Here is a 23,777-nt window from a genome sequence, read left to right on the forward strand (position 1 = left end):
TAAATGTTTAAAAAGAAGAAATCTGAAGGCTATCTTTCCTTTGCCAAAGCTGTCTACGCTGCTTTCAACTACACCTTATCAGCATTGTAAAAAGAACCAAGAAGAGAATGGGTTGTTGCAAGGGGCAAAGGTCTTTACTGTCTCACATTCTGTGAACAGTGTCACCCACTATGACACGATGTGTCATATACTTGCTTTTATTCCCAACATTACAGACTTAAGGAGCAAAGATATTGCATGACCAGACTGATCCCCCTCTTCTCCCTTCCTCCCTCATTTTTTTTAACCAATTCTATACAATATGAAACAAAAAGATTGATGATAAAGTATCTTTCACATTTTAGCATCAATTTGGGGAACGTGCTTATTTAAATTTTCAGATGGCAACGATTCTGTTGTATATTTCAGTGATGAGCGTTTATTGTGAAGTTTTTTTACTCTCATCTTGCAAATACAGCTAGATTACAAAAGTGCTGTCTTTGACATTTTAGGAAAGGAGTACTAATTTATTGTGTTGGTTTCTTTAACAGGTGAGATTTACATATTGTCAAGCAGTAAAAGTATGACACAGCCTCACAGTGGAAAACTCTACAAGATCATTGACCCAAAAAGGTGAGCATCGCATTTCTCACTAAGATCGGTCCTTCCTTCAACAGGTTAAAAAACAAAAGGTGAATGTAGTTCTTTCCATGTGTCTGAATTATGCAACAGTGACATTCACTAAGAAGGGAAATTCTCAATGCAAGGGGCTTCCTAAAAGCAAATGTACCATCAGCAGCGAGTAGTCACTCTCTCATAGAAAGTGAATGGCAGAACAACAGAGGTGTAACCAACACTAACTTCAGGAAATTTTTACTCTCTGACATTATGCTAAATGCTGCCCACTTCCCCACCTAGATTCACATTCTTTGCATGTTTTCATAGAAGTGTAGATGTATTTAGTGTGGAACCATATGGACCAGTGCAAGAATGGTCCTGGTAGTTCTGAAGCTGAATGACTTGTAGGTATCACAGAGGTTACGCAGCATCAGTGGAAGGCAGATGCTGGAATTCTCCCCAGCGCTACTGCTTCCTTACCTGCCACTGTGGTGGGACAGTGCACAATGGGAGCTGGCTCGAAAGGTTAGTAGCGGCTGACAACACCTACCCTGTATACTGAAAAGCTACGACAGAAAATAATTTGACAGTACTAGCTACTGGACAAGCCATCCTGATCATTCCGGTCTCCCTTCCTCAATGTCACTTTTGCCATTAAGTAAGCTCTAAGGGACAAATTCAGTCTTTCCCAAACGTATCTTCTGCTGTATAGGAGATACCTCCAACAGAGAATAATAGAGAGGACTGAATCCTCAGTGGGTGTGAATTGTCACTGCTTACTGGTTTCCTTGCATATCCCTGCATTTACCTGCCTCTCCCTGGGGAGGTTTGGAGCACCAAGGAAGGAAACCACGTGCCTTTGGACTGTGTGCCAAAAATACACTAAATTCTTTAACAGTTCTTAAAGCACTTTTTCCAAAAGGCTTATAAATCCCACTCAGATGATTTATAAGACACAGAATTAATATGATTGGTTTAATTATTTAGACTGATTTACCAGTTGTAAAATGAGGATAAATGAAAATTATCAAACCAGAGTTTCTTGAGATGTGATCTTTGCAGAGCAGCTAGAGCTATGAAAATATTAGGGAATCTGGAAAGACTGCAAAAAGACAGTTCCCAACATGACCCAGGGGCCCCAGCAGCAATAAGAGCAGGTGACTAGCAGATACTCACTTTATCTGGAGAAATACCATTTTCTTCACGATGGATCTTGCTGCTCTGTCAGACCACGTCTGTGGCATGTGAAGGTACCACATCTATCCTGCAAAGGCATGAGAAATTAACACAAAATGAAAGGGCCAACAGAAATTAAGTTTGTCATATTAATTACTTGGACCCCATCATACCCTGCACAAGCAACTGATTATTTGTTCAGCATCTACTTCAGCATGTTTCCCCATTAGCATCAGATACAGTTGGGCTTGCATTTTTAGTTTTGCTGTTGACTGTTTAAGAGAGGAATTTATTTTCTTGTCAGAATGTAAATTCCAAAAACTGTTATTGGGACATCAAATGAATTCAATAATAAATTCAGGAAATTGGATGCACACTGTACTATAAGTTACAGTAGAGCTTCAGAGTTTTATAATTATGCTATCCCAAACCTATAGCAAATAATGTGGAAGCAGATGTTACTGCAGGTTAGTGCAGTCTGTCAGTCAAGGTTATTATGTATGTCTTATTTATGCTTTCTGGTATTAAAAACATTTTTTTAGAACAAAACTTGCCATTCTTACTGGGATTGTTTAGTCTGTTGCTGTATGGTTTTAAGTGAATTTTACACCCTAAATCCACTATTAGTATCTAATTACATGGGGCTGCCTTGTTTGACCTCGGCTTTTTGTTCTTGTTACCTCTTCCAGTAGGGTGGTCTTCAGCTGACATACCTGAAAGGCCAGACCTCCCATTGCTGCACTCACGGTTGGCTGTTTTCATGTATGCAAAAGGGTCAAGACTGTGTTTGGTTACTGGTGAAAGTAACCAGAAAACTATAAAATACTTTTGTAAATTGGCACACAGTTGAAATTAAACAGACTGTGGCAAAGGGAAATAGTTTTTGGTAACACTTTTTAGAAACATGGGATAATTTTCATTCAGGCAAAGTTTTGAGCTTGTTGTTTTCAGTCTCACACCATTGCAGGCTTTTTAAGTGAAAGATAATGAGTTACTTCCACAAAAAAGCACTGCAGCATTATTTACCATTTCATGCTAATTTCACATCACACATGTAAACAATTTAAAAATTCCATGGCTTGGGCAAATTTTCATGTAAAGCTCTATTAACAAAATATTGTTATTCACATGCTAATATTTCTTTGCATGCTAAGATTTTGTTGCTCCTTTTAAAGTCTTCCTCGTGGCATGCACCATACAAATACATCAAATATAGGTGTAAAGCCTAGCACAGTAAGCTTTCTAGAACACAAAATAAAGATGCTACAGGTGGGCTATGAGCATCAGGTCATCAAAGTATTGATTTGTCACTGTCTTAGAAATTCATTACTTACTAACAAAACCCTGTGAGAGGTGGTCCCTGGCGGACTCGTCAATTTGCAGAGAGAGCCTTCCATGCATGGGGCAGTGTAAAAAAACCAAAATTATCATTCCTTGTGGTAGCCCTTTGCTGAAAATTAATAACTTCATGCAAAACCCAATCTTCTGCTAGTGGTCATTCATAAGCTGCTGCAAGCTTATGAAATTGTTCTTTCATTCTAAATAATAAATGTTACATGAAGATGCGGGATTTGATTTCTTTTGATCTTTGTAGAAAACTACTGCATAATTAAAATTGTTCTCAAACATAATAGTGACCCTGATTTCCTCGTCTCAAATATAGCTTGAGAAAGAAACCTACTACTTGGATATTGCTAGCAGCAGAAAGAAATTCAAACGAAGTGGGCAGGTTAAAACAGTAGAAGATCAGAGGATAAGGGTAATCTAGAGAACCCTTTGCATTAGTCTTTAATACTCAGCAATGTGAAAGTCCTATCCTAAAACAATCCTTCACATTTAATAAAAATGAGGTGTTAAACTGAGGTGATATATGACAAATTGTTAAATATGATCAACACAGAGGTTCTGAATCCCTCCATCATCGAGGCAGTTTGAAACATAGAATTCAAGGTACCACAGGAAACTTTTGTTCAGTTCCTCCAAATACTTCATGTCAGTAACTAAATAGCTTGCCATCAAAAGCACAGAATTAGATAATCCTTGTCTTTGTAACAAGGTTATTATAATGATACATTAGTTCTTGGGAGCTTTTAGACAATGAAGTGATAAATCAGAAACACAGACATTTAAAATGAATGTAAAAACCAAGTATGTGAGGTGCTGCAAAATAGACATGTACTACCTATTACCAAATGAAGAGTATAGGTAATAGCATCTTTAGCTTTGCAATTGGAAAAGATGTGGGAAACCCTAAGAATTACAAACAGATAAAACCAGCACTAGGTAAATTAGTTAAATTAGCAGACAAAAGAAGAATTTCTTAACTTAAAACTGTGTCTCTGAAAAATATATCCATTCTTTGAGGATTATAAAAAAAACGTTATCATAAAGAAACTACTTCCAGGGTTAGGAACTAATGAGAAGATATAGGGAGAAAGATTCTACTTCTCAACTAAAGGGTAGGGCTAGTCATATGTCCTGAAGATCAGTGCAAATACTAGCATTTTTTAAGTTGTCTTTGTGACTTTTTATTTTCTATTTTTGTACTTTCTGTTTTATAATTTGTCTTGCTTTCTGTTTCTACAAATACATACTAATATCAATCACAAAAACATTGATGAATGCATAGGAAAAATAGCTAGGTAAACAGTGATATAGAAAATGCGTATAGGTCCAAATATTCCAGTTAGTCAATAACAGAGAAAAGAGGAGACAAACCCATTAAAAAACATAATAATTTTCTAGCATGATGCGAGGAGAAAATCAGCTGTGGACAGTATTAAAAATGCATATTTAAATAAGAAAGATCTGTTGATTGGTTCATATCCGCTGTAACTTAAACATTATTACCAGCTGTTCTTTGAAAACCATAGACAGGGACAGACCAAGAAGTAAGAAAATAAACTTTGGAAGGTGGCAGAACAGCCATAATGTGGCTTTATAAGTCTTCTTTTAGAGTACTTATATTATGATCACTTTTATTTCTAAGCAAATTATAGATAAAACGAAAGCCATTCAGAGAAGAGTACTCAAACTGACAGACAATGTAAAAGATTTACATTGAAAAGATGAGACTAAACCCAGAAAAGTTTACAGGACAGCCATGCAGCGCTGTGTCCCCTGAGAAGTTTTAAGTGTTTGCCACTGTCGATACGGTGATTCCAAAGCGGATGAGTAACTCTTTTGACCAGGATGGCTCACTGGAGCCAGCAGGTGATTTTTACGGAAGAGGGCAGAGTTACTTAACTTAAGTTACACTTACTTAAGTAAGTGTCCTTGCACACGTAAGAAGTTTTCCTCTTCCTCTCCTTATAACACCTTATAGATCTGGATTTCAATATGTTTTGTATCAACAGCCAGAATAGCTGCTTTCCGTTGGATTGAAACTTGAACTCGATTCAAACCATCTCACTCCTCTTTCATGCCCCTCCAGAGTATGTAATTCCACTTATCATCCTTTCCATCATCACCTTCTGGGATTTCCGTTATCGGAGAGTATTTCCAAACAGTCTGATTTCAAACATTAAGGAACAATATCTAGGTCATACCTCATTTTGACATTGTTCGGGCTCTTTACAAAAACATCAGTGATTTTATTTTTTGGTATGAGTCAAGAGTGTTTGATGGTATGATAGAAGAATAGCATTTATGAAAGCATAGCCCTCTTGAAGACTTTAATTACTATGGAAATGGAAACTTGGAAACACAAGGTATTAGACTAATCTGCATCAAGATACTCAGTTCTGATGGGTTATAGATATACTCTGAAGCTACTACTGGAAACTCTCTGTAGAATGAGCCAATTTCGTTGGTGAATGCTCTCACCAACCCAGGTGGGCCATATGATTTCTTTCTGTTCAGAAAGTTACTATCCCTTAAGTCATTTGAGGGAATGGAAAGCCAGAATTAATGTCTAATTATGTTTAGTTTAGCCGGAGCATGCAAAATTCTTATCTCATTTACCTACCCACATGCAGTTACTATTCCCATAAGAGACACTAAAGAGAAATTAGAGCTTTTTGTGAATACCAGTCTAGAGAGTTTCACTTTACAGAAGTACTTCACAAAAACTCCTTTGTAACCACGATGGAAAAACCTAAGGATTTTTTTCAATCACATCACAGCTCACTGACTGTAAAAGTTTTTGTTTTGGTTTGGGATTTTTTTCCCCTTTTTTTAGTCTTTCTAGGATTGGCTATTAAGGAGTTCTCACTTTTTATCGCTTTATAAGGAAAAAACAGCTCAGTTTATCTTTTGCTTATTTTCTGGAGCCTGCAGGAAGCCTCTGCCATCCTAAAGAAAGTCATACATAATAGAGCAGCTTTAGCCCAGTAAGCCAGTCTTTCCCAATTCATCAGTCAAAGTGTTATGCAAGTGGCCCCCTAAATTGATAAATTCCCACAGTGCCTGTTGACCCAGCTGCCAAGTGCTCATGCAGCAGGTGTTGTTTTCATGACCACCCTGACAGTAATACAAACTGTTTAGCAGTTGCATTGACCTCTTAGCTATTAACATTGATACAGGCTTCACTAGGGACTAGTTTTCAAACATGACAGAATTTCTTAAGACTAGAGGTCATGAACAAGTATACCATATAAGAATAAATTTGATATGCTGCTGAGTTTAAATCTTAAAAGCCGTGAGTTTTTTCCACATTATTCCCATGTAGTAAATCTGGAGACAAGTAACGAGCTTTTGGCATCTCTCCCAGGACTAAAGGTATACTTTTTAATTTTAGAAGCTGTACCTGAAGAGATGCTATATTTATTCTATGACAAGTAGTAAATTTAGTCTATGACAAGTAGTGAAACAAAATTATTTTTTCTTGACATTTTCCTTTATAAAGGGAAAAAACCAAACAACTAATGCACAAATTTTGGGGATATACTTAAGCATCATTCTAATACCTAATACCTTGTGTGCCGTTAATTGAAGCATAATATTCTTTCCATATATTTTGTACCACAGTCATGAATTTCTACGTGATTTCTACAGCCATGTCTCCTGTTCTAATTTGAACATCCAGGAATTTTGTCTGGGTTTTTTCTCACTTCAGTGGGAAACTACATCTCAGATTTCTGAGATTGTGTCAAAGACACGGTGGAGGAATTGTTTTCTGTTCAGCACCACTGTATTACTGCTGAATTTGACCCTCCATTTGCATAGATTTATGTATGTCTGAGTTACAGGCATAGTTGCATACAGCAACAAAATAATTCTGTGCATTTAGTGGAACCGTGAAGAGGTGCACTAAAGAAAGCATGAAATCCTAACCAGTTCCAGGATGAGTTTTAATCTATTAAAGCATGTTAGACTTTTACATGCTGCTAAACTAACAGTAGCTACAGTAATGCAGCAAAAATTATTTTACACATCGTACAGTCAAGAATTCCCAGCTCACTGCACATGTCAGCGAAGGGACCGAGCGAGGGCCCCAGCCCATGGTACTTTTCCTCCATGTTCCATACATTTAGAGTTGTTACACAGTTTCATGAAGGCGTGTTTTAACAAGCAAGATATACTGTACTGTACTGTATATATGAACAGCTCTTTAAGATAACTAGAACTGTACAGACCGTATAAATAGTCATTATCAGCTACATTTTTGGCTGACTTTCTGCGGCGCAAATAGTGCTTACTGTAAGAGTAATCAAGCCGTACCCTTTAGAGTTTTATAGATTGAGGGAGACAAGGAAAAAAATTCTCTCCGGCCCACAGTGTGGCTCCATCTATTCCCCTCCATTTTCCACGTCAAGAGACACAGCGAAGCACTAGTTATATAAACAAAATCATAGGCTTGTCTAAGTGCTGGAAAGATCAAGTCCCGACAGTCAGTTTCAAGACTTATGTTATCTTCGTGAGATTCGGTTCAGCTTATGCTGAGCCTGAAAATTTCCACCCCCTTAAAGCCTGAAGAATGCAAAGTGTAAGTATTGTGGGGCAGAGACTGTTTCTTGGTATGTGTTGGTACCACAACAGCGTTCAAATCCTGAGAAAGAAGTTGTGCCTTTTCCCATAGTACAGCTAAAGAAAACCAGTAATTCTTCTCACACACAAGAAGGATTCTACTGCAGCTGCATTTGTATTCCTCTTCTCCTAAGGCACTCTGCCAACCAGAATTTTTTCCATCTTTGTTTCTACTCCACCCCACCATTAATAAATATTATCCAAGGCTGATGAGTGCAAGTTATTGATTGATGGTAGAATAAAAGGCAAGGTTATATTCACAAGTACCAAGAGAACTAGAAAATTTTAAATCATAAAAGTGACCAGCCACACATGGCTGGATAGAAAAAAGTATGATTTCTGCCTCCCTAATTGGCTACAAATCAAAAGAGAACCATATATTCCATCACTATCATAGAGAAATACTTCAAATCTATTAATAAAATAAATCATTATCTTCACAAGTAAAATATCTCTGTGACTTATAAGGTCATTCTTTGCTAAAGATATGCCACTGGAGCTCTCTTCCAAGAGATGCTCCAGCAGCCTGAAGTTATGTTTCCTGTTGGAAACATAGTACTGTACTTGTGTTTGAGCAAGAAAAGGAGAAGACTCCCATTTAAAGTAACTTGAAAGAAATGTGCTTTAACAGAGACAGATGAAGAAAGAATGTTGTCTCCTATGCAGTTGGCTATAAAGAAATCACCTCAAACTTAGATTTTTTTTTTTTTTCCAGAGGTAGGAATTAGAAGACAGATCTTTTTGCTTTAAATCTGAACAAGCCTCCACTGAAAATCGTATCAATTTGTAGAACTCTTCCCGAAACAGCACTGCCTGTGAATCTCACATATAATTTTTAGGAACTTAACCAGATCATATGTAATGCACTCATTACTACAGAACTGGAATTCCTTACAGGTCAAAAAAATAACACATTGTATTTAAAAGACAGCCATGGAAATATGTAAACACCAAAACTGAAAGGGTTTCTAATATGCTGCACGAAAGGTGTCAAAATATGTTTCAAAGCCCTTAAATAATACAGGACCATAAGTTTGATTCTCAGAACCACTTTTGAAATCAGAACTTGGTGCTACACTAAAGATGCATCTACACATTCTTTCTGTCCTTAACATCTTTGGGGAACCAGGTCTTCTGTATGGCTGTTTAAATAATCATGGTAGCAATTAAGACTGAGCAGACCAAGTGCTACGGTGAAACAATCCAGTAAGCCTGTACTCTATTACTCTGTTTCGAAGAAAAATGCAAGTAACCCTGTAATGCACCGTTAACAAGCTGCATGCCAAAATCGGGGCGGGGGACGTGCGGGTGGGTAAGCCCAGTCAGCTAGTGAGGGACTTCTATGACATTAGGTATGAGTGCTTATTTTTCTTAAAAATTATTTTTACCCTATCTAATATTACTTTGAATGGCCCCATTGTGCATAGAAATATCTTTTTAAAATCCTACTAGAGCACGGGCTTCATTGACATCTTAGAAGCCATGAGTTCAACTGGTTAATTTTATTTTCTTTAGCTAAATTTTTTCCCTCAATATTTCTCTGGTGTTGAAATGGGAGATAAACAAGAATGCCCAATTTTCCTCCTCTTTTTTCCTGCCACTGTTTTCCACACCTCCCTCACACGCCTTCTTTCTCAGACTCCAAATACTATCCTTTTCTCCACACAGGAGTTATCAATCTAGGATTTTAATATTTGACAGGATAATCAGTGCACAAGCTGCTCTTCCAGCTATCTGCATATAATTGAGGGTTTAATACTGATGTCAGTATAATCAACAATGTTATTTTCTATTCTATTCTATCTCATACAGTTTTGGTTTGGTTTGCTTGGATTCTAGCTGGACACTTAGACAAGGTTTCTCTGAGCTCTCCACAAAACTATTAGAAACTTTGTCCTGCAAATTTCAAGCTTAGGAATGTATGGCAGTAGTTCAAATTGTTTCCTTGAGAATGAATAATTTTGTATTTGTCACTAATTAACTTAATTTGCCATTACGGTCCCATTCAATTACTTGTTTAGATCTCTTGGGAGATCCTGACATTATTTTCTAAATTTATTCCTGTGCAATCAAACCTACAGCAGCGACAAAACATGGTATCTCTATTGGGAACCTGTAGCCTTGTGATGATCCTATCAGTCTCTTGCTGCGGAACTCAGCCAACAAATAAAATAAGTGGTCAGTATAATGACATACAACTAAATTTGAAAAAACACAATAAACATCTGAAAAAGCACTGGAAGATGTACGAACAGTTAAGGCACACAAGCCAAAACACTTAAGTGTTTTACACGTGACACTACAGAAGGAACACTACAGTTCCTTCTTTGTTAAGGAAGATAATGCTGTGCTTTTGTCAATAAAAAAGGCTACTGGACTTCCAAAGTATTTTGTAGAGACTGACAGAAAAAAATTCATTATATAAGGCTTGACACCAAGAAACCCATCAAAAAAACAGTATCAGAAATATTTTAAGTCAGCTGAACTAGAATTTCCTTCATGCATACATTCCACAGAATCACCCACAGAATGGCTGAGGTGGGAAGGGACCTCTGGAGGGCACCTGGTCCAACCCCCCCGCTCAAGCAGAGTCACCTACAGCCAGTTGCCCACGACTGTGGCAAAAAAGCTTCTGAATTTCTCCAAGGATGGAGACTCCACGCCTCTCTGGGCAACCTGTGCCAGGGCTTGGTCACCTTCAAAGTGAAAAAGCCTTTCCTGATGTTCAGGTGCTTAAATAAGAATCCAGAATGCATAATCCAAACATGATTTCAAGAAAATACGGAAACAAAATATCTGCAATGTCAAACCAAATTCCTAGACAGAGGTAATACTGTCGCAAAATTATTATGCATGTCATAATGTGTGACACAAAACTTGCTGTTCAGATTACTCTTCCCAGCATACAATTGGAAAGATAAATCAGCTAGAAAAGCAAAAAGACACCATCAGATTCTGGTCTGAATTATACGACTATTTGCACGCTCCGAAGAAAAGCCACACATTCAGTAGAATATAGGACATCTAATAATGATATTATCTAGAGATATATGCTGCCTGCAATAAGCTCTTCAGCAAGCTGGTTTTGCCAGGTTCAAGCTTCAAGAATTCTCAAGGACTATGATTTAATCTTGTAAAAGATCTCTGAAGGCAGTTATATTGAAAGAATAGCAAATCACACTGTATTTTTCTTTAAGGTAACGTATCATGTCTATGTTTATTGGTGTTTTTGAGAAAAAAAGCAATCCCCTTAGAACATAGATTTCTCCCACTGCTAATACCATAAAAGCGAATCAGGCCTTTAATAAAAACCCCAAGTTTTTTTCTTCTTTTCTTCCAACTTTTAATTATCTGCTTGGTTTGGATATTTTTATTCAGGCCTTTAGTCCCTGAAGAATGCAAAAGAACGGCTCAGTCTGCACAGATACTGACATCTGAATGCTCAAGGCATTGTCGGAATGGGCACTGCACTCCCACAGGAAAATGCTGCTGTAATCAAGGCTGGGAAGGAGAGTTCTGCAGAACTGGTTTGTATATAGATTCAGAGCAACAAGTGAAAAAAGCAGTGACATGTCATAATTTGCTTTTAATGATTCGCTGAGAGAAATTTTCAATATATGTCATTGACCATCAGTTCTGAGACAACATTAAAGGAACACTGATCTCATGAGTTGTAGGAGAACAGTGAGTCTTTAGATGAGTGCAACAGTTAAAAAATCTAATGCAATGTGAACCATTACAGAATGCAATTAATAGCATAAATATGACAGACAACCGTATTATTTTTTCACCAAGATTGTAAAAGGAGAGGAAATGCAATCAACACATGTTCTATATTTGGACATTCACCTTCCACCTGCAGGATTATCACTGTCAGTGTCAAACAGGAGTACCTTGTCAGGAGAGATGATAAATCAGACCCTATTGCATATTTTGCACTTCGCTAATTCAATGCAAATACTTTAGTTTTGGTACATTCTTACTTTCAATCCTACAAAATAAAATGGCTTCAGTTTGTTAAAAAGAATTCTGTGTACAACTAATCACAAAGCAGGTAATAATCAGAAAGTTATTGGAATCCATTATTAATCACGGTGCTTTTATTAAGTCCTATCTTGTTGCCATAGCATATCTTTTAAAAGTCACTTGAAAAAGTGACTGTGATCAAACTAGATGTTGGGTGTGCTACCAAAGGGGTGAGATGAAGGAACCTGGAGTGCCACAGCTGTGCTATCACTGTCTCACAGAGGCTGTGGTTATGTCTGGGCTGTGTAACTCTGGCCTATGCAGCTCCTCCGGAGCAAGCCTGGGAACCAGGAGGTGTTATTCAGTGCATCAGCAGAGTCTTCTGACTGCACGTGTTTGCTCAGCGAGTTTGAACAGATGCCTATACAAAGAGATAAGGTTAACATAATGGCAGTAGAACTCAAAAGAGGAAAAGAATCACAGGGTAAGATAAAGCAAGGATCACACGATGGACCAGGGAAAATTCAGGTTGGAGGGGCACTCAGGAGGGTGCTGCTGAAGCAGGGTCAGCTACGAGGTCCTTATAGCCCAGAGTGTAAATTTCAGCAACCTCCAGGTTTTTAGTGATGAGCAGGAGTGACTTCGTTTGCAATCAAATGAAATGAAATTAATGAAATCACTAATGATATATATTACTGGCAAAATTCGTGAGCTGACCATCATACAGCTGTGCAACAAAAGCAGGTTGGAGAAACGGATGAGGTAACCTGGCCAAATAGCCCAACTTCAGTTGCCCTCACTTGTGAGTCAGAGATTTCCTGCATTCAGAGGATGAGGCCCATTCTACAGTCCTTGTCCAAATGGAACTTAAAGTAAAAAACGTCTCCAGTGTGAATACAAATAGGTCTTGAATAATCTGTTTTGTTTAAAAAAATACAGCTCTAGGATAGATAATTTGATAGGTGCAATGTACAATAAAGCTACAGAAAATACATAGCTTAACAGAGATGCAACCTTAACAGAGATGTTCCAGGTGGGACCTCAAGCTACTATTATAATTTAAATAAGAAAAATTACCTTACGAGGCATCAGTTTCTTCCTACTGTACTTAAGAAACTCATTAATAAAATCAAGAAGCCCTTTTTTAATATATAGTGTATTATAAATCTCTGTAAATCAGTATTGTAGCTTTATTGTAATAAATGTCTGCAAAAAGAAGGATACATTATTTTTATCACAGTGCTGTGACTCCGTCCCAGAAAAAAAACTTCCACAACTGAAGTTATTGACTGTTAGTTTTGCTAACACTGGCTACAATTTAAAATAGCATTTATATTTGAAAAACTTAAGCAAGCTGATTAACCTAGAACTCTACAGGTAAATTGTCAGGCGTCTGCTAAAGAGAGAGGGAAAAACTTTGAAACTTAACAAAGTGATAAGAGCTGCCCAAAAAATACTCTGGTTCTTTTTTTTCTAAAGGGAATTAAATTTTGTTCCAAGCATAAGTGATTCAAGAGCCAAAGAGTGCATCTCTTGTCAACTGTAGTCTGCTCTGCTAAGGAAAGCTTGTAGTGCAGAATGTAGAAAGGAATTTACCGGAGATTCAGTACTTACTAGCTTGGAGACGGCTGGGTGCTAAAATGTCTCACCAACTTCAGGACTTTTTTGGGTTGCCAGCATAAGAAATGGGATGAGGTAGACCACCATTGTTTAAAGATCTAGATGTGCTGTATGTCTTGTTTTCCCCTAAGACATTTGGAGCCTAAAGTCTTTTGAGATGGGTCTTCTATGCACTCCAAAATCAAGCATGAATATAGGAATTGGACATTTTAAGAAATCTGCTATTTGAGTTTCACGGTCTGTCCTGGGTGACATCCTCTCAGACATACAAAATTACTCCCTCCCCCTAATATTCTAGAGCTTTAAAAATATAGTTTCAAAACTTCTAGTATTTCATCCTTTCTATTTTAATTTATCATCTTCTGTTTTATCATTATAAGTTTAGAAAAGCTCTTAATGAATGCGTACTGTATCTTTTCGGTTTGTGATGTTCTAAACAAATTAGAAAATCACTGTTTTTTTACCCACAGCAAAATGTGACCCAGCCTGTCGACATGGAGGTGTCTGTGTAAGGCCTAATAAATGCCTGTGTAAAAAAGGCTATCTCGGCCCCCAGTGTGAACAAGTGGATAGAAACATCCGAAGAGTGACAAGGGCAGGTATTCTTGATCAGATCCTAGACATGACATCCTATTTGCTGGATCTAACCAGCTATATTGTATAGTTTCTGGGACTATTTGGAAACTACACTTTCAACGGGCATTTGTTTTGAATCCTGTCATTTTTAAAAGACTGTTATCCTGCAACAAATACCGGTGATTTGATCTACTTTATTAATTTAATTATAATATCCACAAATGTGCAGATAAATTCTCTGTATGTGTGTAAATATTTCCGTACGCCTCCACAGACGTACCGATATCCAATACGTGCACACATACATACGCACGCACTATCACAAATATGGTTTTACAGCTGGTGGAATTTTTTTTTATATTTATTTCTTCATGAGAAATAGTTTACAAAGTAATTCCACTGTAAACCACATTTTTGTCAAAGGACTTTTGTGATGTCTTAATGGATTCTTTGGCATCCCAGAAATCTCGTGTCTGTACCTATCTGATTATAGCAATAAGAGAGCAGTTTCCAAACATGGCTGTATAAACTGCTGGACTTAATAAAATCCAGTTGTAACAGTTTCTAAGGTGAACTGAACTACATCATGAGACGATATTTCAGAACTCCTTAATGCATTCCTATCTAGGCAATTCATTGTAAGACTGTAACCTTCACCTTCATCAATGTAACTCTATTACAGAATGTTACGCATTTCTTTATCTAGCATAGATGCAAAAATCTGGTTATCGCAGCTTAATATCAAGATTGTTTCAAGTGTTTAATAATTAAATTATATTCGCATATTTCAAAACCAGTCATCCTAGAAGGTCTGCTTTTTATCATATATTTTATTTAACGATGGGCACTGGGTTCATGTTACATATTTATATTATTTTATTTTATTTTTATAATATAGACATCACCTAGATGAGACAGCTTTACCATGTCCTGTAAAATACTAAAGTTACATTTTTCACCAACTTAATTGGAAAGACGGGGAAAGAGAGAGCAAACACACTCTTTAATGTGTTGTGGATCTAATCTAGAAATGTATCCTTGTGTCAACTTGTACTCATTTACGACGGATGAAAAAAACAACCGCCAACCTATCATAATAAAATTCCAGCATATGTTAAAAGTGTTCATAAAGTGATTTTCACTGTAACAGGACGGGCCAGATTATACACAAGTAGACTGCTGCTGATTTGACACTGAATGGAACGTCCCTGGAGGAGAGCTCACATGAGCATGTGTTGGCTGTGTAAGATGTCACTTGTACAAAACGTATAACAATTCTCAACAAATGCGGTTCTAAATGTAAATGTTCCTTGAAGAGCTAACATAAAATTGCGTCTTTGTAAATGTATCAATAAATACGGTGTACATGCTATAGTCAGATTTTCTAAAGTATTAATACTCTAATTACAGGTATCTTCAGAACTGATGCCCTCTTATCTCTAGCTCTAGGGCATTATTGGCAGTTTCTTTGCTCACTACTTACCGACTATCAGATTTCCTTTGCACTACCTGGCTTTTATAAAATCTTGCCTATAGAAAGAAAGCAGAGTAGCCACAATGTGCACGTCCTATGCTTCTTATAAGCAGCTGCTCATGCGTCAACGATTCACAACACTTTAGGCAATAAGATCTAAAAGGCTTTAGCCATATTACTCTCCAGTGGCAAAATTACCTCTCCAGGGTAATGACATTTTCCTTTATAGAAAGTTTTTGGTCTTCATTTAGTAAGTATTAAATCTGAAAGTACAGCATGACTGATACTTGCATTTCTCTGTCTTACGCATTCCAGCTCAGAGGAACAGAAAATTACATTTGCCTTCCATATACGTTTGCCTGGGTTTTGAGTGACCTCATGCCAAATGGAAATTGGTTGAGAAATCTTGGTTAAGTGCTCAGCAAACAATGGTCTGCATTAAAAAGTGCATGCATAATTTTGCACAATGTAGATTCAACTGACAGTCCATTGAAAGACGTCTCGGGATTAAATGAGCATGAAGACCAAATTGCCCTCTCACCCCAGAAAAGGGTGGTCCCTTATAGTCACACGAACACTTCATTGGCTAAGCAGTGTGACCAATCTTAAAATGAACCCTGCGGTAGCATCTGTAGGTTAATAGCAGCTCTTTGTCTCCGCTGCTTTCTGCCTTTAGTCTTTTCCCTGAATTCCATCACAAAAAGTTTTACAATTAAAAAATGTCCTGACAACCATTTTCGTAAATTGACCTTAGCATCTAATCTTTCCTTATTCAACGTGGGTGACAAAAATGTGAACTTCTCATGAATGAGCCAGCTGTCTAAATCTGTCAAATAGTGCAGTTTTATTACACTCTTCATAATCAGCAAAGCAAGAAAGTCGCTTAAGTATTTTAGCAGCATTTAAATATCTGACAGAGATAATGTCTTTAACACTTTCTTTAATGAAATATATTAAAAAATAAACCCAACTTTAACTCCGCTGTGATGCATTATTTTCAACAGCTAGTTGGGGAGATGTGATAGTTCTTTTCTCACTGCTTAGTTCCTGGAGAATTAAAAAATACCCCGGATGGTACCTAAACTGAAGATCCCCAGTAATATATACACCATAGTTATGTAAAGAAGGGATAGCAATGATCTTAAGAGTTTTGACCTTAATAATAAAAACAATTTAGTTTACTTGTGAAATGAGAAAATAAAACTCCAGTAAAAGTTAAGAGTTAAATCCAGGCCTCATTCAAATCAGTGGCGAAAAGCTCACGTCAGCTGTGCTGCACTCAGAAAATCACTTTCAAAATTTAAGCAAGATGCTTCAGTTTATTTTATTAAAAAACAAGTTCTGTTTGAGTCGTTCCACCTAAACATGAAAACTAAGAAGTAATCTAAGTGAAGATTAGAGGGAGAGGGGAGGTAGTTTGTGGAAAGTGTTTTGCTTCATTTTAAAATCATCTTTTATATCATGTGAAAGCAAGCATCTGCATTAAGCCCACATGGGCACATAGGAAGTCCCAGTGGAAAAGAAGTATTCTCAAAAAAAAGGCACAAAAAATCCTAGCTGCTTATTTATCAAAAGAAATTATACTATTAAAAAGAGTGAGTAAACCCCAGGCCTAGCCACCCAAGATGCTAATATAAAAAGGGCAACTGCAGTAATTGCCCTGAGAATTGGCATACAAAAAAAAAAAAAAAAAAGGGTCTGTAGAAAGCCCGTTGCCAGTTAGGTCATTCTGCAGCCATTCTCACACAGCCTCCGAGAGTGTCCCAGAATAAAACTGAGCTTATAAATGAAACTAGATAAATGAGGCAATTAGATAAGGGCCTCCAGAAGGGATTTTATGTATGTGTTCAAGTTGTCTCTCTCTCTCCCCCCCCTAATCTTTTATTCCATTCATTTCTTCCTTTATTCAGAGATACTGCCTCTCTGTTCCCAACACATTGTACATTTCAAGCATTCTTTGAGGCTTTCTACTGTTAGAAGAGAACAAACATACCTGTTGCAAGAAACGTAACTCTATTCCTGATGTCTGCTAGTTTTCAACCCTTGTTTTATTATTTTGGGACAGAAAACTTTCATCTTTCTCTTTTTAAATGCCGCTGATCAGAAAGAAGGCATAGTATTGAAATATAAGGAGAAACATCTTTACTCGATAGATAAGTAAGGAGACAAGAAGACATTATGTAAAATTAGCTCCAAATTGTTTCACTCCATTTCAGAAAAACAGTAAACTCATTTTCCTAATGTGTCCAATAAGAAATAGTAACTCAAGCCCTCCCCCTCAAGGAAATAAATTTCTTCCAGTAACAGTCAGGGACACAGATGCAAACCCTTTGTACCTTTAAATCCTCACAGGTTATTCTACAAACAAAGTGTAAGTTAGGTATAAATGAGAGTACAAATCCTCTATTGGCAACACGACACCTCTGTTTATCTCCTCCTTTCATTCACTTCTCCAGTTTTGGCTTTGGAACTCCTTGCTTTCTAGAACCACAGCAAACGTCAATACTCCCTGGCTGCTGCAGGTGATGCTGATTATTTTGAAACTGCCTAACAGGCATGCGCATCAAAGAGGCTTCCCAGCAGGCTGAGGTTTTTACCTTTGGATCCTTCCACAGCACTTTGTTAGTTTACAGTGAGGTCTAATACTGTATCTTAGGGGGGCGTTTACAGTTCAGGAGTACCGGCCTCAAGCAGCTCAGCCTCCGGCAGCGCAGCTCAGCCACAGACAGACTGGAGCTGCAGGAAGGGAGAAAGTGCTTGGTCACTGTACAGTCAATATGCTTATCAGAAAGTTATTGATTTTAATCCTATAATCAGATGCCGCAAGTAAAAAGCTGAACGATATTCCTGGGATGATGAAATGTCGCTTTTCAGTATACATTTTCTCTAATTTGGGGTTAGAAACGAGGACCTTTTCTTGTACAATTATGCAAAATTGAGCTTCTGAAAACACTTATGAACAATTAATTTTTCACAGGTGTAAAGTCCCATTAAGGTGAAAAGAAATATTTGTACATGTAATTCTTCTTGCATCCATGAAACGGGCATTTATAAGATTGGTACTACATGGAAAAAACAACTCCGAGGACATCCTGCTCTGCTTATTTCTCCTTAATTATGCAAATCTTTTAAAAGACATTAATGCAGTTTAATTTACTATCCTTTAGTTTAACTGTGTATCAGGTTAATTAGGAATGATACAATTTTGATCTTCTGTCCAACTTAAAAGGTGATCTTTGTCTCAGAAAGGAGTCATGAAGTAAATAAAACCTCATTTTTCCCATTTTGCAATATTAAAAATTGTCCAATATTTTACTTTTGTCACTTAAAAAAAAAATTAACTAAGAATCTCACCAAAAAGGCAACCAATCCTTTAAATATATTCTAATCCAAATTTGAAGAAAATATGTACTGAATAATCTGGGTGCTGGCTACAAAAAAATGGTAAATATTTCCAGAAGTAGTTTCAGGGTAAAATGTAGAAACATTGCAAAAAGTTAAGACTGTTTTGCTAAAATGTTCATTGTTTTCAATAACAGAGTAATTTGGTGAAATAAGACGTGTATTTTTTAGGATATAGGTGTGAAACAGCAGAAGCCACCTGAAAGCTTAGTACAGGATTACTTTAATCTTTGAGGGCCTGACTCGAAGTCCATTGATGTCAGCTGAAAATCTCCTATTGACTTCATTAGTTATAGGATTAAGTCTTTAAAAGATATCCACTTAGCTGGCAGAAGATCTTAACTGCAGACATCAGTGCACGCATGACCTCTCTGTGTCTGCATCTGCAGTCATTAGACACACCGAGGTTTTACGGAATAAGTCGGCAGATTCAGCCCTGCATAAAGCTGTACAGAGCGTATCCTACTTAAAGATGTACAGAGCATATTCAGTCCTCTTGGGGTTCCTCATCGGTATTGCCAACGGTTACACAAGGGGTCTATTAAATCTGCCAGGCTTCTTGACACTTCTTTTAAAATGTTGAGCAGTTAGCTCACATTTTTTCTCTTTCACAAATATATGCTTATTTCAAATACGTAAGCATGTGCCACTTAGCAGGGAAGAAATTAAAACACCAAGTCAGTGGCCCCATTTTATGAAGTAGCCATAGTAAGACAGGGCCTAAAGTTGCCCCCGCAGATGCTCACAAACATCCACGGCAGAGTTCCCTTCGCTGTTTTGAGTCCAGTATTACAAAGGCTGAATTCAGCAGCTTTAGGCACATTTTCAAACCTTTCTTCCTGTATTTAATAGGAGTGGTGTAATATTTCAATCAAGACTACGGTCCTAATCCAAAAATGTTGTTGTCACCCTTCCTAATAAGACTAGTAAGGCTGAAAGCGATGAGACTCCTCAGTACTGAAATGACAGGCGTAAGCGATGACGGGGTGGGACATGAGCAGGCGTGGACGCGTGCTAGGCAAAGGGATAGCCGCTTGCCTTTGTACTCGCTGATTTCAATTTCGACTCTGCACACAGAATTTATCGTGCTCTAAAATGCACAACATCCAAGCAATCTTACCACAGAATTAATTCTGCATGGATTTCCACTGGGCAGACTGACTAAGCAGACAGTGTTACTCGTGCCTCATCTGGGAAAAGAGAAACATTACTATCTTATAGCACTGTAGAAGCGGTTCAACTGACACATCAACCTTATTCCTTCAGTTCGCTCATGAGTTATTAATAATTACTAACCTGGTCTATAAGTTAGCAAAAGATTATCCTGTAGTCCCATAACCCAAAGAAAACTCCCACAGGTTTCCATAGGAAATTTTTCTTCACATCAATTACACATTCACAATTTTTCTACACATTACATTACAGTTTGATTTGAAAGCCAAGTGACACATGTGCTTACCAGAGCTCTCAGTACTGAAAATACAGCATTCTAGTGATCATTTCATGATGTAGGAATTCACAAAAAAATAATACTCTGTGTTATATACATTTAATGTGTGTCTTTACCTATTGTCTACCATACACACACTGGCTTCAACAATCAAAAACATCAGAAATTATTGCTAAGAATGTGCACAAACAGCAAGCGCATTACTGGAGAACAGTTTTATTTCTAATGATAAAAAACAACTTTCCATCTGTTCTAAGTGATCAGTAGGGTCCCATGTATCATATAGTTAAGTTCGTTTTACAGTCTATCAGATTTTCCTATTTATTTTCATTTTGCTATGAAAACAAAAGTGAAAAAATATTTAAATGAAAAACTGCTTTAATTTCCAGCGAATTTCAGAAAGAAGGCACCAGCGAAAGTATGTGAATATACACAGTGGGTGTGTTCACAATATTCTTGGGTGGGAGGAAGGCAGAGAGAGGTGGCTGTTTTGGAGGGTTTTTTTTTTTAAGGTAGGATGCATTTTGCTGTAGGACAAAAAGGTGGTTTGCATCACAAGGCAGTAACAAACAAATCCCATTTTCTGAATGTTCCTAGGAGGAGCCACTAAAAGCAGAATGTTCTAGGCAGAGTCAAAACTGGTGTGCAGAATGAACTTAATTCATATCAAGATATACTGAGACCAGAAACCATCTGGTACTAAGTCATCGGATGTATCTTGTAGTGATCTCCATTAATACCAGAAGCAGTAACTCTACCCTACGAAATGCTATTAGCCGTCTCCCACAAAATATACTGCAGAATTAAAACTTCAATTCCCTTTTGAGAACAATTAGATTGTAATGGGAGCCGTGCAGAAAAGGAAAAAATGAAATTCTGTCACTTGAGAACATTACTGTTGTGATATTCCTCTGTTCAATTACTTTTATTTTATAGTAGCTGTCAGGTACTGTATGTACATTTGAAATGTGGGAAAATAGCTTAGAAAATATCATTCAAACTATGTTTAAGTATTTTCTATAAGCTGTATTATACTACTAAGCATATACAGGCACCAATCTAGCAGAGCACTGGAGAACACAAGTAATTTTAAGCATATGAGTTCACTGAAGTCATGTGCTTAACGTTATTAATATAATTAAGTGCTTTCTTGGTTTGAGACCTTACAAGTCTTTGCAAGTCTACCTCCGTAGACTACTTATGCTATATGTGTATTTCTCTTTAGGGAGACAGCATGGCTGAAGTTCACAACAAGAGAATTCAGTTAATGTCTGTCACAAATTCTATATAACCTGAAATAATTGCATCTTTGTGCCTCCACTCTCCATCTGAAAATTAGTGAAATCAATCCTTGTAAAGCGCTTTGAGCTCTTCAAATGAAAAGTGCTATAAAAAGTACAAATTATTATTATATTATTGAACACCATGTATGTATACACACTATTATGTAATATATAATATATGTATAATGCATATAAATTCTAACAAATGTATTTGTGTAATATCTGAGAAATGGAACAGTTGTATCTGGACGTGATAAATGCATAGAGTTGGATTTATTGTTAATCTGTGGATTTAATGATTTTTTTTAGACAAAAGGATGTTTAAGTGTATAATTGCTTTTCTTAATTTAATATATTTATGTAAATGCATGCCTGAAGTTCTGGATAGATAGTTATTCTGTGTCCCTTAAGCTAATAAAATATATTAAACTTTATCTTACTATATAAGGTACACCTGCTGCTTTAAATTTTTTTTTAATATTTTTGTTATGACTAAATGCATAATTTAAAAATAATGAAATTTTAATTTTAATCGGCTCTTTGATCTTTGCAGTAAAAGCAAAACACCAGCATTTTATATATTCTTTGAAATGTACACTAGTTTTATTTATATAAATTCTAAGATGCTTTCATAAAATGTGACTGAACACTGCTATTATTTTTGGAATGGGAAGTTTGGAATGGGGTTTCCTCTTTACTTCTGGCTAAATGAGAGTGAAAATTAAGACCTCCTTGTTGAAAAGGTACCTGTTTCATCGCAAGCAATACGTGAATGCACATTTTCAGCTTGGACAAGGGGATTTCATGTACAGGCTTTTCAAGTATAGATCTCTTGGAGAATTAGTTGAGTGACGATGGGAGAAACATTGGGGGTCATTGTTTTGTTTATGTAATATCTACAGAGAAGCATGTCATCAAATCAACAAATGTTAAATTCAGATGTACCATTTCTGGTGATTTAAATAAGCCATGAAAAATGGATGCAGTGTGGAATTCTTTCCATTTCTCCCCACCTTAAGTAACAGGTTCTGTTCCATTGAAATCAACACCTAAGCATATATGTGGGAGCGGGATCAACTCGATCTATCGACTCAATGTATTTTTTGATACAAAAGAACGTTTAATCACGACGCTTAAATGCAAATTACACTTGCAGCTTACATCTGTGAGAGTAAAAACCAGTTTGGACAGGGAGCACGAAAGAGCCAAAGGCTTCTTCACACACTAAGTTTACCTTAGTGGTTTTGAAATAATGTTGAATTAGTCTTACACTTTTAACTTACCTCAAGTGTTTAGCCCGTCCTGCGTTTATCTTTTAGACTTAAGAATGAAGCATTACTGACACTACGATATTGATGCTATCTCTACATTTCAGATTGAAGCCAAAATAATCTTGAAATTTTCATGAAATTGTTTTTCCATTTTTCAGCTAGTTATACCATTAGTGATATGGGCTGGTGGCTAGCCAGAGAACTAGGATCCAAGGAAAATTTGAACTTCACCCAAATTTGAGGATATTTGAAAGCTCTGTTTTACTTCAGCTGTTCAATGAATAAATATAGCAGTTGCAGCAATGTTCTTTTAAATACATATTCTTTAAAATTTTCTTCATTTGAAGAGGGCTCAGAACAAGAAAACAGCTGAAAGATAGCAAATAAAAAAGAATGAAGAAATCAATGAGGATTGGTTTGATTTTTTAGTAGGACCTATATGTTCATGTAGAAAGTAAAAGAATTCTGTGAGGTATAGTACCTAATTAGAATAAATACAGTGCAGCATGTAGTTCTGATGACATCATGAGTCATTGAGTTTGTTCTTGTAATTCATTAAGACATTATGAAAACCCACTGACATATTTATAAGCCTTGGAATTAACAGCTACCTTTCATTTCTTTTACAACACATAAGACATGAATTTTACTTAGAGAATTATATACACTCAGCTGTATACAGCAAGACTGTAATACTGTCTAGAGCTTCTGATGGCATCCTAAACTTGAGCGACCAAATTCTGCTCTGCCTTTAGATGAATCAAAGGACGTACCCTTGGCCTCTTGAACGAGGCTTCTGTGGTTTGACAAAGTCATCACAACTTTCAAAAAGAATTCGTAGCCTAAATGCACAATTCTGGAGCATTTTGTTTTAGTAATATAGTTACTAATAATATCTTTGCTTCAGTATTTAATCACTATTCCCAAAATACATACTTTAAATAAGCTTCTGTCCTTTTATTGCTTTCTCTTTACTTCCACGTAAAGCTCTGTTC

General features: G+C 36.8%; 1 protein-coding gene across 1 annotated transcript in view; it reads left to right on the top strand.

Moving 5' to 3' along the window:
• LOC104617749 (hedgehog-interacting protein-like) overlaps positions 1-14,966 on the top strand; it is a gene marked incomplete at its 5' end in the record, with an annotated part of 15,992 nt that extends 1,026 nt beyond the window's left edge. The window contains 3 exons of the mRNA XM_010283156.1: positions 531-612; positions 11,119-11,267; positions 13,797-14,966. Coding sequence (XP_010281458.1) covers positions 531-612; positions 11,119-11,267; positions 13,797-13,990 — 425 coding nt within the window. The remainder of the gene's footprint in view (positions 1-530; positions 613-11,118; positions 11,268-13,796) is intronic.
• Positions 14,967-23,777: the final 8,811 nt, after the last annotated feature.

This window comes from Phaethon lepturus, unplaced genomic scaffold (genome assembly GCF_000687285.1).
Source record: "Phaethon lepturus isolate BGI_N335 unplaced genomic scaffold, ASM68728v1 scaffold2343, whole genome shotgun sequence".
In the NCBI taxonomy this organism is placed as follows: Eukaryota; Metazoa; Chordata; class Aves; order Phaethontiformes; family Phaethontidae; genus Phaethon; species Phaethon lepturus.